General features: G+C 46.7%; 1 protein-coding gene across 21 annotated transcripts in view; it reads right to left on the bottom strand.

Moving 5' to 3' along the window:
- The window catches only part of cadps2 (calcium dependent secretion activator 2), a 268,319-nt gene that overhangs the window by 124,170 nt on the left and 128,121 nt on the right, over positions 1-16,028 (bottom strand). For all 21 annotated transcript variants that reach the window (XR_016495113.1, XR_016495114.1, XM_090231185.1 and 18 more), the window contains exons 11-12: positions 13,693-13,902; positions 5,243-5,379 (exon numbers count right to left, since the gene is read on the bottom strand). Coding sequence is in view for 19 of the 21 variants with exons in the window: in XM_090231185.1 (XP_090087311.1) it covers positions 5,243-5,379; positions 13,693-13,902 (347 nt within the window). In the remaining 2 variants the exon portion in view is untranslated. The remainder of the gene's footprint in view (positions 1-5,242; positions 5,380-13,692; positions 13,903-16,028) is intronic.

The following is a 16,028-nucleotide window of genomic DNA, read 5'->3' as shown; positions in this document are numbered from 1 at the left end:
CTCCACCTCCGAATCTCCCTCCCTCCACCTCCGAATCTCCCTCCCTCCACGTCCGAATCTCCCTCCCTCCACCTCCGAATCTCCCTCCCTCCCTCCACCTCCGAATCTCCCTCCCTCCCTCCACCTCCGAATCTCCCTCCCTCCCTCCACCTCCGAATCTCCCTCCCTCCACCTCCGAATCTCCCTCCCTCCACCTCCGAATCTCCCTCCCTCCCTCCACCTCCGAATCTCCCTCCCTCCCTCCACCTCCGAATCTCCCTCCCTCCCTCCACCTCCGAATCTCCCTCCCTCCACCTCCGAATCTCCCTCCCTCCACCTCCGAATCTCCCTCCCTCCACCTCCGAACTTATATAATAATACAAAAGAATACAGCAGAGAAAGAATACAGCAGAGCGCCCTGCCGCCTGGCAGCATGTGACAAGATGTTCCACTGTGACAAACAGATGGCCCACTCACTCTTGGTGCTGAATGCTTAATTGGCTATTAACGAGCCGACTGCCTCGTTAGCTCTCTCTCTCTAACGAACATGGTTGCTGTAGTCTGAGTGACAGGGGCTCTTCTAAGACTGGTCTAGGTCAACGCTGTATCAAAGCTTGAAAAATGGAACCCGCTAAAATTCAAGTTGTCGCATCACTTTTTGAAAAACCTGCTGAACTTAGTCTGCTGTGTGAAATTTGGCAAACCAAATAGGAAAGAAGGAGATTTCTAAAAGGTTAACTTTTTTATTTGCTTAGATTAGAACAACCATGTACACCAGTGGTCACTAACCTTTTAGTCAAGATCACTGAGTCAAAATGCAAACCGAAATCTAACGCTCAGAATTTTTTAAAACATTACTTAATTTTGATGATAGCCTGCATCGGATCGTCAGTCTGAGGGGAGGGAGCAGAAGTGAGAAATAATAAATAATTAAAACAGCGGAGGGAGATTCCGAGGTGGAGGGAGGGAGATTCCGAGGTGGAGGGAGGGAGATTCCGAGGTAGAGGGAGGGAGATTCCGAGGTGGAGGGAGGGAGATTCCGAGGTGGAGGGAGGGAGATTCCGAGGTGGAGGGAGGGAGATTCCGAGGTGGAGGGAGGGAGATTCCGAGGTGGAGGGAGGGAGATTCCGAGGTGGAGGGAGATTCCGAGGTGGAGGGAGATTCCGAGGTGGAGGGAGATTCCGAGGTGGATGCTGTTGGCGGTAGTTGTCGGAAAACTTTACTTCACTCATTCAATGTAGCTGTAGTGATGGTTGTAGCGTGAGTGATGGTTGTAGCGTGAGTGGAAGAAGTATCAACTTTGCTGCGTGTTGAGGCTTCTTTTTACAGTCTATGTCTCGAGGAATGTGCAGACACTGATCCAGGGGAGGAAAAACAATCCAATTCTCATTTTCTATCTAAAAGTAAAGATAGAAAATTACTCAAGTAAAAGTGAAAGTCGCCCAGTAAAATACTACTTAAGTAAAAGTCTAAAAGTATTTGGTTTAAAATATACTTAAGTATCAAAATTAAAATAAATAGTACATATAATTTCATATTCCTTATGTTAAGCAAACCAGACAGCACCGTGTGTTTTTTTAAAGTATGGATTGCCAGGGGCACACTCCAACACTCAGACATAACTTACAAACCAAGCATTTGTATTTACTGATTCTGCCAGATCAGAGGGATGACAACGTGTTCTCTTGATAAGTGGGTGAATTGGACTATTTTCCTGTCTTGCTAAGCATTCAAAATGTAACGTGTACTTTTGGTGTCAGGGAAAATGGAGTAAGTACATTACTTTCATTAGAAATGTAGTGAAGCAAAAGTTATAAATAGTAAAGTCAAGTACAGATACCCCCAAAAACTATTAAGTAAAACAGCATGAAACAAATAGGCTTTATCGTTGGGTTTTTTTCCAGAAATGTTTGTTGGCGACTAGGAATGCCTTCGACCGGTTGGTGACCACTGACGTACACCATGTAAAGTCCATCATGTCAGTGGTTTTGGTTTTGGAAAAAAATGGGAAATTATTTATACTAACACAATTGCTCAGAGAAAAATATTTTCATGATGCCATTGACCTAACGGCCCCAGGACTAGTGGGAGCAAACTAGCCCCATAACAAAGATCCACCAGCATATTTTACAGTAGGGATGAGGGTCTTTTCATGTCATCTGACCATAGCACCGCCTGGAGTTTGCTAAATGGCATTGGCACTTAGATTGGAACTGGTCAGATGACATTAAAATAGAGCTAAATATTTACATTATTTTATTATGTATAGCTCAGTATTTGTATTATTTATTATATAGTCTTTTTTGCTAATCTTTATCAAAAAAGGTGCAAATAATTTGGGACCTGACTATGTAATCAGTGTTCTAAACACTAGATGAGCTGACTAATTGATATTACGACAGCTACAGTTGACACAGCATATTGTTTTCTGAGCATTATTCCCAAGGCCTCATTCAAGTGTACTCTGTTTAATGTGACTAGTGCACAGCATCTATTCGTCATCTGTGATATTTCTAATTAGTATGATCAGTGCAGTCAAAATTCTGTTGTACCTTTGTTTTGTATCATATTGTACAACAGCTGATGAAACTAACACTGTAAACGTGTGATCAGTGTTATTTCCTGCTAGTTGCTGGTTGAAAATACAATTGACACAGGTTTTGCATGGGTGGCGTTTTGGCTTGCCTGGTGACATCACTAAGAAGTACAAGTTAATAGACCAATAACAAAATAGCGCTGCTATAGATCTATATTGAAAATAATGTGATTAAATAGGTTAGGTCCAGTATAATTTCTACACACTTTCTACCTGGTTTAAGTCGATTAAGTTGAGACTTCATTATTTTACTGCAACCCTCTCTCTCAGTAAAGGTCACGGGCACATTCAAATCAAATCATATTAAATTGTATGTGTCACAATCTTGGTAAACAACAAGTGCAGACTAACAGTGAAATACTTACTTACAGGCCTTTCCCATCAACGCAGTGATACAATAAAAACATTATAACACAAGGAATAAATCCACAATGAGTAACGATAACTTGGCTTTAGACACGGGGGACCAGTACCGACTCAATGAGTAACGATAACTTGGCTTTAGACACGGGGGACCAGTACCGAGTCAATGAGTAACGATAACTTGGCTTTAGACACGGGGACCAGTACTGAGTAAGGATAACTTGGCTTTAGACACGGGGTACCAGTACTGAGTAAGGATAACTTGGCTTTAGACACGGGGTACCAGTACTGAGTAAGGATAACTTGGCTTTAGACACAGGGTACCAGTACTGAATAAGGATAACTTGGCTTTAGACACAGGGTACCAGTACTGAGTACGGATAACTTGGCTTTAGACCCGGGGGACCAGTACTGAGTAAGGATAACTTGGCTTTAGACACGGGGGACCAGTACTGAGTAAGGATAACTTGGCTTTAGACACGGGGGACCAGTACCGAGTCAATGAGTAACGATAACTTGGCTTTAGACACGGGGGACCAGTACTGAGTAAGGATAACTTGGCTTTAGAAACGGGGGACCAGTACTGAGTAAGGATAACTTGGCTTTAGACACGGGGTACCAGTACTGAGTAAGGATAACTTGGCTTTAGACACGGGGTACCAGTACTGAGTCCATGTGCAGAGGTAGGAGGTAATTGAGGTAGATGTGTAGATATAGGTCGGGATACAGTGACTCAAAACGTTCCGTGACCTGAATGTGGCTCGTGACCCACCATTTCAAAATCACTGCACCAACACACACAGACAGGAAACACAAACACGCATGAGGTTCAGGTCTGCAGGAGTGAAAAGAGTACCGAAATATCCTACTCAAGTACTGTTACCTCAGAGGCATTGCTACTTGAATGTATCTTTTCTCAAGTAGAAGAACAGTTCATTTGATGCAAGTTGAAGTATAGTCCAAGAATCTGATTGGTTAATCCGCTGTTAGATGAAAATACACACCAGCCACTCTGTTCCACTGTATCAAAGTATTGATGTACAACAGGATTCTATTCACAGTTGGAAACTCCATAAGTATGACAAGAAATGTGAGTTTCTAAAGTTTGACAACCCAAATCTGATCTACCACCAGAAGGGCTGACCCTACTTAACAGACGTTCCTGTTCCAAGGCCTTGTCATTCTGAATGTGGCTTCAACGGAGACTACAAGTTGATACACAAAGTCCTTGACAAAGCCCTCGTCTAACAAAGCCATTCACATGAAAGTGTGTGGAGGGAGCGCTCATCCTGTGTTCGTCCGAGTTGAATGAGGACTATAATGAGGACTATATGCTCAGAGCTCTTTTTAATCTCAACTCTTTCTATGACAGACTGACCAGCTGAATCCAGGGGCAAGGAGACAGGTTAATTAAAGAAGGATTTTAAAGTCTGGAGACAACTGAGACATGGATTGTGTATGTTTGCAATTCAGAGGGTGAATGGGCAAGACAAATAATTTGTGCCTTTGTACTTGGTATGATAGTAGGTGCTAGGCACACTGATTTGAGTGTGTCAAGAACTGCAATGCTGCTGAGTTTTCCACACTCAACAGTGTCCTGTGTGTATCAAGAAGAACATCAAGCCAACTGGACACAACTGTGGGACTCATTGGAGTCAACATCCCTGTAGAAAGCTTTCGACATCTTGTAGAGTCCATGTGCTGACGAATTGAGACTGTTCTGAGGGAATTACGGGGCAACTCAATATTACTTAGGTGTTCCTAATGTTTTATACATTCAGTGTATAAAGGGATTGGGTCTGATTCTAAATCTGAAAGATGGCCTATTTACACGACTATATTTCACATTCAAATTCTGGGTTTAGCGCAATTCCTGGATTTGAAAGGGAATTGACCACTATGGTACATATGGCCAGGTCCACATCCCCCTCCCCCTTTACTCATTCTCTGTGGCCCCCTCTCCACTAAATAGGCTCAGCAGTGGTCTGTGAGGGTCATGTTTTTATTTGGGAAGTATTGATTAGCACCGTTTATCCCCCCTCGTTCAGTGTTGGAGCTCCCAAACCCTCAAGGCATGAGTCTCTTGCTGCACTCAGAGTCTAAAAGATAAAGCCTTTGCGAGGCCTCTCCCTCCCTCACTCACTCTCCCTCTCCCTCCCCCCCTCCCTCCCTCCCTCTCCCTCTCTCCCACTCCCTCTCTCCAGAATTGGAAGCCTGTCTCCTTTCTTTGCGCTGGCTTGCACTACAATTATTTTTTTCAGAAATGTCTGGCATATAAATAAACAATCTCTCGCTCTCTCTCACCAGGCAGGAGAAGGAGTCATTCATCCGGTGCTGTAGAGTCTGTTTCTGCAGCATGGGGAACAAGGCGGCATGGTCGAAACGACAGGGCACCGCAGAGATCAGATCCTCTACCCCCTGCCTCTGAGAGCGATCCAGACCTGAGAGAGAGAGAGACAGAGAGTGGGTGAGACAAAGAGACCGAATGAGTATTAGAGCTATAGAGAAACAGTTGAACAACAAAAAAACCCATTCCGTCATTCATCTCCGTCAATCAAAAGAATAACAATGGAGTGCATCTTTGCAACACCTGGTAGCAGAGTGAGAGACTCCTCCAGTCCAAATCACAACATACACACTGACGTGGAAGTCGGGGAGACAGAATGATGGAACATAATTCACGCCTTTGAGTACAACCGTGTAACAGAAGTGTAAAAAGAGGAGGGAATTCTTTTTGACTGGATTGGCATCGTCACTTTTCACTGCTTTGGTTATTAGCTCCCACCTCTGTTGGCGTGAGATACTCTGTGAAATCCAGGTTCCAAATTTCAACTGTAAATACGAGAAACTGAGATACCCCCGCAACATGCGAGGCTATGTGAGGAAAAACAGTGCCACAAACAAACACAAGCATGTAACGCGTCTTGTCACAACACTTTGTAAAGCACCACTTGAGCAAAGCCAAGTCATTTGGTCAGTGGTGGATAAGCGTTGACCAATGACTGTTCCTATATAGCGCCTGTGTACAGTATGTGTTGCGTGTTTGTGCCCTTACATGTCGTTGTCCTTCTCTAAGCCTGGATATTTTCTATGTCACACAAAGAGCTAGTGAATAGACAGGGAAGGGAGTGAGCATCGTTTGAGCAGGAAATAACAGAACAACGCACATACCATCCACACACAGCTGACACAAGGAGGCCAGGTCACATAATGAAAGGAAGAAATATGAGTGTCCAGGTCCAGGTTCAGATCCAGTCCTCTTAGACCCGCCCCATAGCTGGCGCCGAGCAGAACGAGCCCCCCCCCCCCCCTCCATGAAAAGCCTAACACTCTCTTTTCCCATATTGTAGAAATACATTTGGGACAGACTTTTCTTCACATGACACACGGCCCCACAAAAGACCAAGGCTGTAGAAAAATCCCCCCCCCATGCCTCTGACGCCCGCGGCTTCACACCCGAGACAAGCATTAGCTTTTTATTAACACTGCCATTTCTGCCTTGACCACCACTCTTGTACGGACGGAGAAAAGCCCAGTGATTTGGCCGCAAGCGCTCCCTTTGACATTTGTGTTTCCCCTCTTCTTCCCTTGTTGCTTTTGTCTAAAAGAGGCAGCACAAGTGCAAACCCCACAATCAACTCTTCTTTCACCTCACTGTTTCTGTCCGCCTGTCCTTTCATTCCGATGTAGGTCATTTTACATTCTTTAATGTCATTTGGAGAAAGGCGCGGTGGAACGAGACGATTCTACAGAAACCGAGACAAAGGGATATAGATTAAAGATGATGATGAGACGGAGAGGGAGAGACGGTATTGATTGAGGGGCTTGCAGGAGGAGGCGTGATGTTAACTTATCCAGTCACTAGGAGAAATCCTATTGATCCGTGTCATCTTTAACTTCCAGCTATTATCTGTACATGAGGGGGGGGGGGTTTGAGGTGTATGTCTGTCCCTGTATGTGTGGCTAGACAGGGGGTGTTGAAGTGTATGTCTGTCCCTGTGTGTGTGTGGCTAGCCAGGGGGTGTTGAGGTGTATGTCTGTCCCTGTGTGTGTGGCTAGCCAGGGGGTGTTGAGGTGTATGTCTGTCCCTGTGTGTGTGGCTAGACAGGGGGTGTTGTAGTGTATGTCTGTCCCTGTGTGTGTGGCTAGACAGGGGGTGTTGAAGTGTATGTCTGTCCCAGTGTGTGTGGCTAGACAGGGGGTGTTGAGGTGTATGTCTGTCCCTGTGTGTGTGGCTAGACAGGGGGTGCTGAAGTGCATGTCTGTCCCTGTGTGTGTGGCTAGCCAGGGGGTGTTGAGGTGTATGTCTGTCCCTGTTTGTGTGGCTAGACAGGGGGTGTTGAAGTGTGTGTCTGTCCCTGTGTGTGTGGCTAGACAGGGGGTGTTGTAGTGTATGTCTGTCCCTGTGTGTGTGGCTAGACAGGGGGTGTTGAAGTGTATGTCTGTCCCAGTGTGTGTGGCTAGACAGGGGGTGTTGAGGTGTATGTCTGTCCCTGTTTGTGTGGCTAGACAGGGGGTGCTGAAGTGTATGTCTGTCCCTGTGTGTGTGGCTAGCCAGGGGGTGTTGAGGTGTATGTCTGTCCCTGTTTGTGTGGCTAGACAGGGGGTGTTGAAGTGTATGTCTGTCCCTGTGTGTGTGGCTAGATAGGGGGTGTTGAAGTGTATGTCTGTCCCTGTGTGTGTGGCTAGCCAGGGGGTGTTGAGGTGTATGTCTGTCCCTGTGTGTGTGGCTAGACAGGGGGTGTTGAAGTGTATGTCTGTCCCTGTGTGTGTGGCTAGCCAGGGGGTGTTGAGGTGTATGTCTGTCCCTGTGTGTGTGGCTAGACAGGGGGTGTTGAAGTGTATGTCTGTCCCTGTGTGTGTGGCTAGACAGGGGGTGCTGAAGTTGGGTCAGTTATTAGAGTGTGTGTATGTATGTATGGGGTATGTTGGCGTGTGTGTTGAGTGTATGTTGTTAGACCAGTTGAAGGGGAGACAAACTTTGGTGTGTGTTACAAAGCACAACCGTTGTGTTTCTCTGGAGTTAATGAAATGTAGCTGAAGGAGTACATCCCTTATGCCTGGTGTGAGACTAGGGAAGAGGATATGGATACAGGGGAACAGCTTGGTGTGAGACTAGGGAAGAGGATATGGATACAGGGGAACAGCTTGGTGTGAGACTAGGGAAGAGGATATGGATACAGGTGAACAGCTTGGTGTGAGACTAGGGAAGAGGATATGGATACAGGGGAACAGCTTGGTGTGAGACTAGGGAAGAGGATATGGATACAGGGGAACAGCTTGGTGTGGGACTAGGGAAGAGGATATGGATACAGGGAAACAGCTTGGTGTGGCACTAGGGATGAGGATATGGATACAGGTGAACAGCTTGGTGTGAGACTAGGGAAGAGGATATGGATACAGGGGAACAGTTTGGTGTGAGACTAGGGAAGAGGATATGGATACAGGGGAACAGCTTGGTGTGGGACTAGGGAAGAGGATATGGACACAGGGAAACAGCTTGGTGTGAGACTAGGGAAGAGGATATGGATACAGGGGAACAGTTTGGTGTGGGACTAGGGAAGAGGATATGGATACAGGGGAACAGCTTGGTGTGGGACTAGGGAAGAGGATATGGATACAGGTGAACAGCTTGGTGTGGGACTAGGGAAGAGGATATGGACACAGGGAAACAGCTTGGTGTGGGACTAGGGAAGAGGATATGGATACAGGGGAACAGCTTGGTGTGAGACTAGGGAAGAGGATATGGATACAGGGGAACAGCTTGGTGTGAGACTAGGGAAGAGGATATGGATACAGGGGAACAGCTTGGTGTGAGACTAGGGAAGAGGATATGGATACAGGGGAACAGCTTGGTGTGGGACTAGGGAAGAGGATATGGATACAGGGAAACAGCTTGGTGTGAGACTAGGGAAGAGGATATGGATACAGGGGGACAGCTTGGTGTGGGACTAGGGAAGAGGATATGGATACAGGGGAACAGCTTGGTGTGGGACTAGGGAAGAGGATATGGATACAGGGGAACAGCTTGGTGTGGGACTAGGGAAGAGGATATGGATACAGGGGAACAGCTTGGTGTGGGACTAGGGAAGAGGATATGGATACAGGGGAACAGCTTGGTGTGGGACTAGGGAAGAGGATATGGATACAGGGGAACAGCTTGGTGTGGGACTAGGGAAGAGGATATGGATACAGGGGAACAGCTTGGTGTGGGACGGGGAAGAGGATATGGATACAGGGGAACAGCTTGGTGTGGGACTAGGGAAGAGGATATGGATACAGGGGAACAGCTTGGTGTGGGACTAGGGAAGAGGATATGGATACAGGGGAACAGCTTGGTGTGGGACTAGGGAAGAGGATATGGATACAGGGGAACAGCTTGGTGTGGGACTAGGGAAGAGGATATGGATACAGGGGAACAGCTTGGTGTGAGACTAGGGAAGAGGATATGGATACAGGGGAACAGCTTGGTGTGGGACTAGGGAAGAGGATATGGACACAGGGAAACAGCTTGGTGTGAGACTAGGGAAGAGGATATGGATACAGGGGAACAGCTTGGTGTGGGACTAGGGAAGAGGATATGGATACAGGGGAACAGCTTGGTGTGGGACTAGGGAAGAGGATATGGATACAGGGGAACAGCTTGGTGTGGGACTAGGGAAGAGGATATGGATACAGGGGAACAGCTTGGTGTGGGACTAGGGAAGAGGATATGGATACAGGGGAACAGCTTGGTGTGAGACTAGGGAAGAGGATATGGATACAGGGGAACAGCTTGGTGTGGGACTAGGGAAGAGGATATGGATACAGGGGAACAGCTTGGTGTGGGACTAGGGAAGAGGATATGGATACAGGGGAACAGCTTGGTGTGAGACTAGGGAAGAGGATATGGATACAGGGGAACAGCTTGGTGTGGGACTAGGGAAGAGGATATGGATACAGGGGAACAGCTTGGTGTGGGACTAGGGAAGAGGATATGGATACAGGGGAACAGCTTGGTGTGGGACTAGGGAAGAGGATATGGATACAGGGGAACAGCTTGGTGTGGGACTAGGGAAGAGGATATGGATACAGGGGAACAGCTTGGTGTGGGACTAGGGAAGAGGATATGGATACAGGGGAACAGCTTGGTGTGAGACTAGGGAAGAGGATATGGATACAGGGGAACAGCTTGGTGTGAGACTAGGGAAGAGGATATGGATACAGGGGAACAGCTTGGTGTGAGACTAGGGAAGAGGATATGGATACAGGGGAACAGCTTGGTGTGAGACTAGGGAAGAGGATATGGATACAGGGGAACAGCTTGGTGTGGGACTAGGGAAGAGGATATGGATACAGGGGAACAGCTTGGTGTGGGACTAGGGAAGAGGATATGGATACAGGGGAACAGCTTGGTGTGGGACGGGGAGAGTTGCAGAGGGAGAGCTTGGCGCTCAATCTCTTCATATCCATCCATTTTAAGCCCCATCAGCGTCGTCACAGCAGCAGTCACATCCATGTGGCAGGTGCCCCGGTGAGGTGGCAGATCCCATGATGACAGGTTATCGACGCGGGTGGAGAGAGACGCGGATCGCTAACATCTCAGGTACACCAGGCGGAGCGATGGGACTGGGTTGAGCGAGCCGGACATGGGCGCTGAGGGGAGAGACAGATGCGGACAGACAGGGTATCGCTCCCCGCCACACACACTCATGCATGCACAGACAAACACACACACACACACACCTTACGTAGAAATCTCCTCAGAGGTCCCAGCTGTCCTAATAGTTGTGGCTGTCATTTAAAATATGAGAGAGGCTTTAAACTACCAGACAGGTTGGACATCAGTCCTAAACGTCAAACCCCTGCATTTCAAAACAGAAACTGACAGGAACACTGACAGAGATCAGCCTGATGAAAGTGACGGCTGTGTCACATCTCAGCAAAGCACGAAGGGAAAAGATTTACGAGTCAGGAGCAGCTTTCTCTAAAACGACCTTCCTGTTTAGAACAAAAGGGGGTTTAAAGAGTTAGATTCCACCAGAAACAGTCTCTGTATGTCATTTATAATATATCTATAATATATATATATATATATGGTCAGAAAAACATTACCTGAATAAAGATACAGCAATGTCGCTTTATAACGTATTCATACCTACCAATAACATCTCCACACAACATTCATACTTTATAACGTATTCATACCTACCAATAACATCTCCACACAACATTCATACTTTATAACGTATTCATACCTACCAATAACATCTCCACACAACATTCATACTTTATAACGTATTCATACCTACCAATAACATCTCCACACAACATTCATACTTTATAACGTGTACATACCTACCAATAACATCTCCACACAACATTCATACTTTATAACGTATTCATACCTACCAATAACATCTCCACACAACATTCATACTTTATAACGTGTACATACCTACCAATAACATCTCCACACAACATTCATACTTTATAACGTATTCATACCTACCAATAACATCTCCACACAACATTCATACTTTATAACGTATTCATACCTACCAATAACATCTCCACACAACATTCATACTTTATAACGTGTACATACCTACCAATAACATCTCCACACAACATTCATACTTTATAACGTATTCATACCTACCAATAACATCTCCACACAACATTCATACTTTATAACGTATTCATACCTACCAATAACATCTCCACACAACATTCATACTTTATAACGTGTACATACCTACCAATAACATCTCCACACAACATTCATACTTTATAACGTATTCATACCTACCAATAACATCTCCACACAACATTCATACTTTATAACGTATTCATACCTACCAATAACATCTCCACACAACATTCATACTTTATAACGTGTACATACCTACCAATAACATCTCCACACAACATTCATACTTTATAACGTATTCATACCTACCAATAACATCTCCACACAACATTCATACTTTATAACGTGTACATACCTACCAATAACATCTCCACACAACATTCATACTTTATAACGTATTCATACCTACCAATAACATCTCCACACAACATTCATACTTTATAACGTATTCATACCTACCAATAACATCTCCACACAACATTCATACTTTATAACGTATTCATACCTACCAATAACATCTCCACACAACATTCATACTTTATAACGTGTACATACCTACCAATAACATCTCCACACAACATTCATACTTTATAACGTATTCATACCTACCAATAACATCTCCACACAACATTCATACTTTATAACGTGTACATACCTACCAATAACATCTCCACACAACATTCATACTTTATAACGTGTACATACCTACCAATAACATCTCCACACAACATTCATACTTTATAACGTGTACATACCTACCAATAACATCTCCACACAACATTCATACTTTATAACGTGTACATACCTACCAATAACATCTCCACACAACATTCATACTTTATAACGTGTACATACCTACCAATAACATCTCCACACAACATTCATACTTTATAACGTGTACATACCTACCAATAACATCTCCACACAACATTCATACCCGGTCAACAGCATCTGACTATACATACTAAAATGGTGTTGTGTCATGCATACAACAAGTGATTCCTTGAAGGCCGGCGAACCAAAAACACGTTGTTTACTAGAGTCTGTGCGTTAAGAGTGCTCAATTACTGAAACCAATGATCAAATGCAGCCTTTGAAGGCAACGCAAAGATATTGTTACTGTTGCAGAAACCTGGCATTCTCTAATGGGCTCAAATCTTCTTGAGAATAACACTGACTTTCAACAAACACCCAAATAGCAAACAACCCATGCCGAGTGTGTGTGTGCGTGTGCGTGTGTGTGTGCGTGTGTGTGTGTGTGTGCGCGAGAGATTAGCTCGTTGTTTAACCTCTTAATCACACTAGAGGAAAATTCCTCCAGGGTGTGTGTGAAGATATGAGCTCTGTGACACCATCATTAGAGAGGACTACACACACACACACACACACACACACACACACACACTTCTGAGCTGTTCCCAGTTAACAAGAAGATCCTGACTTCCCCCTATAAGCCATACTCTGTTCCGGTACTGATGATGAAGTACACATACAGTTTACAAGCACACACCAAACTGCCCTAATATATATGCTACAATACCAGTCCTCCACCTCACACAATCACAAATGTACACAAACATCTCTGCATTGTAATGATCAAAAGGATTCTGACACACACACACCTGTATTTGGGCTGATGGCAGAAAACTGTATGTTGCCACACACTCGATGGCCCGACAAGCACATGCTAATGTGCTAAATTAGCCCCTGGCTGGTGTGTGTGTGTTCCAGTGGTATCTCAGTCGATTAATGTCCTATCTCTGGCTACAGCACTGAACACACCACCTTGTCATAGACTCATCTCCTCTCCAGTCAACTGAGTAGGTTAGACATTCATCTTGTTCAATCACTCTTTGCCTTTATTCATTTTCTTTCTGTCAACAATTTATGTAAGAGAAGAAATGTTTCAAACAACCCCAATCTTACTGTGGTGATGCTGATACACAAGGTGAGCGCACAACTCCGACGTCTCAGCTGGCTTCATAGAGTTGTGGGTTTGATTCCCACAAGACTGTATTAATATGGGTTAATCGTAAGACCATTGGGGCAAAACCTTCAGCCAAATGACCATTTATATTATCTTATTTTTCTAGAATAAAGGAATAAATTGTGTTGAACCTACTGAGCAGTGAGATTGGTGCGTCTGGCTGGGGGTTCCCTCCTCTGCAGTTCTGTCTCTGGATCTGGGTGGGTGGAACTGGTTTGTATGACTGGCCCGTGGCACGGTATATGGCCTGAACCCACAGCATCCGGTCCTGCTCGTCATCACTGGCAAACACGACCAGGTCACCCTCCTTGACAGCACTGAAGAAGACTCGACCGCCCTGGAGACCTAAAAGAAAGAAAGAAAAAAGGAGACAGAGAGAGTAACAGAGAGACAGCAAGAGAGACAGCGAGCGACAGAGAGACAGCAAGAGAGACAGCGAGCGACAGAGAGAGACAGCGAGCGACAGAGGGAGAGAGAGCGAGCGACAGAGGGAGAGAGAGAGCGCGACAGAGGGAGAGAGAGAGCGCGACAGAGGGAGAGAGAGAGCGCGACAGAGAGAGAGAGAGCGCGACAGAGAGAGAGAGAGAGCGCGACAGAGGGAGAGAGAGAGCGCGACAGAGGGAGAGAGAGAGCGCGACAGAGGGAGAGAGAGAGCGCGACAGAGGGAGAGAGAGAGCGCGACAGAGGGAGAGAGAGAGCGCGACAGAGGGAGAGAGAGAGCGCGACAGAGGGAGGGAGAACGCGCGACAGAGGGAGAGAGAGCGCGCGACAGAGGGAGAGAGAGCGCGCGACAGAGGGGGAGAGAGAGAGAGACAGACATACAGAGACAGAGACAGACAGAGACAGACAGACAGACACAGACAGAGAGACAGAGCGAGAGAGACAGAGAAACAGAGCGAGAGAGACAGAGAGACAGAGAGAGCGAGAGAGACAGAGAGACAGAGAGAGCGAGAGAGACAGAGAGACAGAGAGAGCGAGAGACAGAGAGACAGAGAGAGCGAGAGACAGAGAGACAGAGAGACAGAGCGAGACAGAGAGACAGAGAGACAGAGCGAGACAGAGAGACAGAGAGACAGAGCGAGAGAGACAGAGAGACAGAGCGAGAGAGACAGAGAGACAGAGCGAGAGAGACAGACAGACAGAGCGAGAGAGACAGACAGACAGAGCGAGAGAGACAGACAGACAGAGCGAGAGAGACAGACAGACAGAGCGAGAGAGACAGACAGACAGAGCGAGAGAGACAGACAGACAGAGCGAGAGAGACAGACAGACAGAGCGAGAGAGACAGACAGACAGAGCGAGAGAGACAGACAGACAGAGCGAGAGAGACAGACAGACAGAGCGAGAGAGACAGACAGACAGAGCGAGAGAGACAGACAGACAGAGCGAGAGAGACAGACAGACAGAGCGAGAGAGACAGACAGACAGAGCGAGAGAGACAGACAGACAGAGCGAGAGAGACAGACAGACAGAGCGAGAGAGACAGACAGACAGAGCGAGAGAGACAGACAGACAGAGCGAGAGAGACAGACAGACAGAGCGAGAGAGACAGACAGACAGAGCGAGAGAGACAGACAGACAGAGCGAGAGAGACAGACAGACAGAGCGAGAGAGACAGACAGACAGAGCGAGAGAGACAGACAGACAGAGCGAGAGAGACAGACAGACAGAGCGAGAGAGACAGACAGACAGAGCGAGAGAGACAGACAGACAGAGCGAGAGAGACAGACAGACAGAGCGAGAGAGACAGACAGACAGAGCGAGAGAGACAGACAGACAGAGCGAGAGAGACAGACAGACAGAGCGAGAGAGACAGACAGACAGAGCGAGAGAGACAGACAGACAGAGCGAGAGAGACAGACAGACAGAGCGAGAGAGACAGACAGACAGAGCGAGAGAGACAGACAGACAGACAGAGCGAGAGAGACAGACAGACAGACAGAGCGAGAGAGACAGACAGACAGACAGAGCGAGAGAGACAGACAGACAGACAGAGCGAGAGAGACAGACAGACCGAGCGAGACAGACAGACAGAGCGAGACAGACAGACAGAGCGAGACAGACAGACAGAGCGAGACAGACAGAGCGAGACAGACAGAGCGAGACAGACAGAGCGAGACAGACAGAGCGAGACAGACAGAGCGAGACAGACAGAGCGAGACAGACAGAGCGAGACAGACAGAGCGAGACAGACAGAGCGAGACAGACAGAGACAGACAGACAGACAGACAGAGACAGAGAGCGCGACAGAGAGAGCGCGACAGAGAGAGCGCGACAGAGAGAGCGCGACAGAGAGAGCGCGACAGAGAGAGCGCGACAGAGAGAGCGCGACAGAGAGAGCGCGGCGCGACAGAGAGAGCGCGACAGAGAGAGCGCGACAGACATACAGCGACAGACATACAGAGACAGACATACAGAGACAGACATACAGAGACAGACATACAGAGACAGACATACAGAGACAGACATAC

The sequence above is a fragment of the Oncorhynchus mykiss genome, chromosome 4 (assembly GCF_057628025.1).
Source record: "Oncorhynchus mykiss isolate SJ-2025 chromosome 4, ASM5762802v1, whole genome shotgun sequence".
Taxonomy (NCBI): domain Eukaryota; kingdom Metazoa; phylum Chordata; class Actinopteri; order Salmoniformes; family Salmonidae; genus Oncorhynchus; species Oncorhynchus mykiss.
Note: the sequence above shows the minus strand (reverse complement) of the source record. Positions and strands in the feature narration are given on the sequence as shown.